A 1,958-nucleotide genomic window follows, 5' to 3' on the forward strand; every position below is an offset into this window, starting at 1 on the left:
TATGAAAGTTGGATAACACCATGCTATGTGAATCAGAGAGCTTAGGAGACCTGTCACTTGTGACTGTCCCACCACAGCCTTCAACTGGGAGGCTGGTGGTCTTGGCTTTCAAGGTCCTATAGGTCAGACAGAACGCTATGCTGGTTGCCCAATTTTCACAAGCTGTGAGGAGACATCCTCTCCACTCCACCCCCCATCCTCCACATGTTCCAGCTCCTTCCACAGTGCCTGTTCTGGGGCTGGGAGGATGCTCAGCAGAGAAAAGCCCAGAGCCCTGGCACTCTTCACCCTGGTGTGGGTCTGGGGACTCCCCCTGTTCTGTTGGTCTAGAATCCCTGCGTGGACTTGTGCTTGAAGGTCTGAGAAGCACAAACACATGGAGAATGCTATGGAGGGTCTTCATGAATTAACTCTGAATTCACAGCTTGTGTTTGAGATAAACTGTCACCTCCTGTTGACATAAATGCTTTAGTAAAAAATTGTTTAGTGTATTATATTTGTTTATTAATATACTGTTCTTAAATCCATAGCAAAGGGTACCATGTTACAAGCTTTATGAAATAGAAATAGAAAATCACAACCAAGGAAAGGAGACATACCAGATATGGGAATCAAAAGGAATAGTTTTTCTTGATCATTTTGGAAACAATGAACAAAGTATACAACTTTCTATTATAAAAGCAGTGCATGTTTATGTAGAACACTTGTAAACATAGAATGCATCAAAAATAAAAATATTCTATTGGCCTAAATTATACTTGTGTTACTTTAGAGAATACAATTCCTTATTTATTATTATTACTATTATTATTATTTACACTAGGTATTTTATTGTATGTGTCAGTGTATATAAAATAATTACCCTTGTGAAATAGAAATTTATGAAAATTCAGAGAGGTAGATGTTAAGGACTGACAAAAAAGTTTATATGTATGGCACCTGTTGTAGGGATAAGCTTTTGTACAGGCTTCAAATTTAGTTCTCCTTTGAACATTCACCAGTCCATTAAAAGTGGTTTAGAAAACAATCCAAAGATTCGTTGTATTATAAAAAGTGACAGACTTGATGGGGTCTGAAGGGATTCTTACTTGAAGATACTCCAGTCAGCAGGGGGTCATGTTGAGCATTCTGCAGACAGAATTGTTTCAAATCTGTAGCTACCTGGGAAACCTTCACCCAGTGGAGCCTGGCTTCCAGCTGGAGCTGTTGAATGACTTTCTTCATAGTGGCGATGCTGGAGGAACCAGATATGGTTCTCAATAGAGCCGGGCAGACTTGTGGGTGCGTGGATGGGTTGCGTCTTGGGTCCATGGGGGCAGAATGCAGGCCAGCATGGCCCGTATTTATTATTTTAAAGCCTACTTTTTTCACTTAACAGCATATTTTTTATTTTTCTACAGCATGTCTTAATGACTAGTTATAACCTCAATATAGTGAATTAATTTACATTGCCTTTTCCTCTACTCTTATAAAATTTTTGCAGTAAACACCCTTATGTATAAGTTTGTAAATACTGCTGATTGTTTTCTTAGCCTAAATTCCTAGAGGCAGGATCCCTGGGTCTCAGCACACTCATCACATTTTATCCGCAGGCAAGGACACAGGCTCTGGAGTCAGACCACTTAGGACTGACATCCAGCTCTGCCACCTGCCAGCTGAATGGCCTTTGAAGATCTTGCAGGACCAAGTTTCCTCCCTTGTGAATGTGGTTATTGACAGTACTTCCTTTATTGAATTGCTATGACACCCAAGTGGCTTAATACATGGTAAGCCCTTAGATCCTGGCCTGGCCCACGGTGAGCACAAAGTTCTTGGCTATCATCATTATTCGTATAGTTATGGGTGCCAACCTGTCATCCTGAAAGCGTGTCCCAATTTTAACTCCCACAGGCATTGTATGAGACCATTCATTTCCACACACCTTTGTCAATGCTGGGTATCATCATTCCTCTTATTAT

General features: G+C 40.7%; 1 protein-coding gene across 1 annotated transcript; it reads right to left on the reverse strand.

Annotated features, from left to right (window-relative positions):
* Nucleotides 1-1,044: 1,044 nt before the first annotated feature.
* LOC113246195 (guanine nucleotide-binding protein G(I)/G(S)/G(O) subunit gamma-5-like) lies at nucleotides 1,045-1,311 on the reverse strand. The gene has a single exon (XM_044379648.1). It carries the CDS (start codon nucleotides 1,309-1,311, stop codon nucleotides 1,045-1,047), a length of 267 nt encoding a protein of 88 aa, XP_044235583.1.
* Nucleotides 1,312-1,958: the final 647 nt, after the last annotated feature.

This window comes from Ursus arctos, unplaced genomic scaffold, assembly GCF_023065955.2.
Source record: "Ursus arctos isolate Adak ecotype North America unplaced genomic scaffold, UrsArc2.0 scaffold_12, whole genome shotgun sequence".
Classification (NCBI taxonomy): domain Eukaryota; kingdom Metazoa; phylum Chordata; class Mammalia; order Carnivora; family Ursidae; genus Ursus; species Ursus arctos.

Coding starts and splice junctions, on each gene's coding strand:
- LOC113246195 (XM_044379648.1), bottom strand. CDS start 1,311: ATGGACCCAAGACGCAACCCATCCACGCACCCACAAGTCTGCCCGGCT.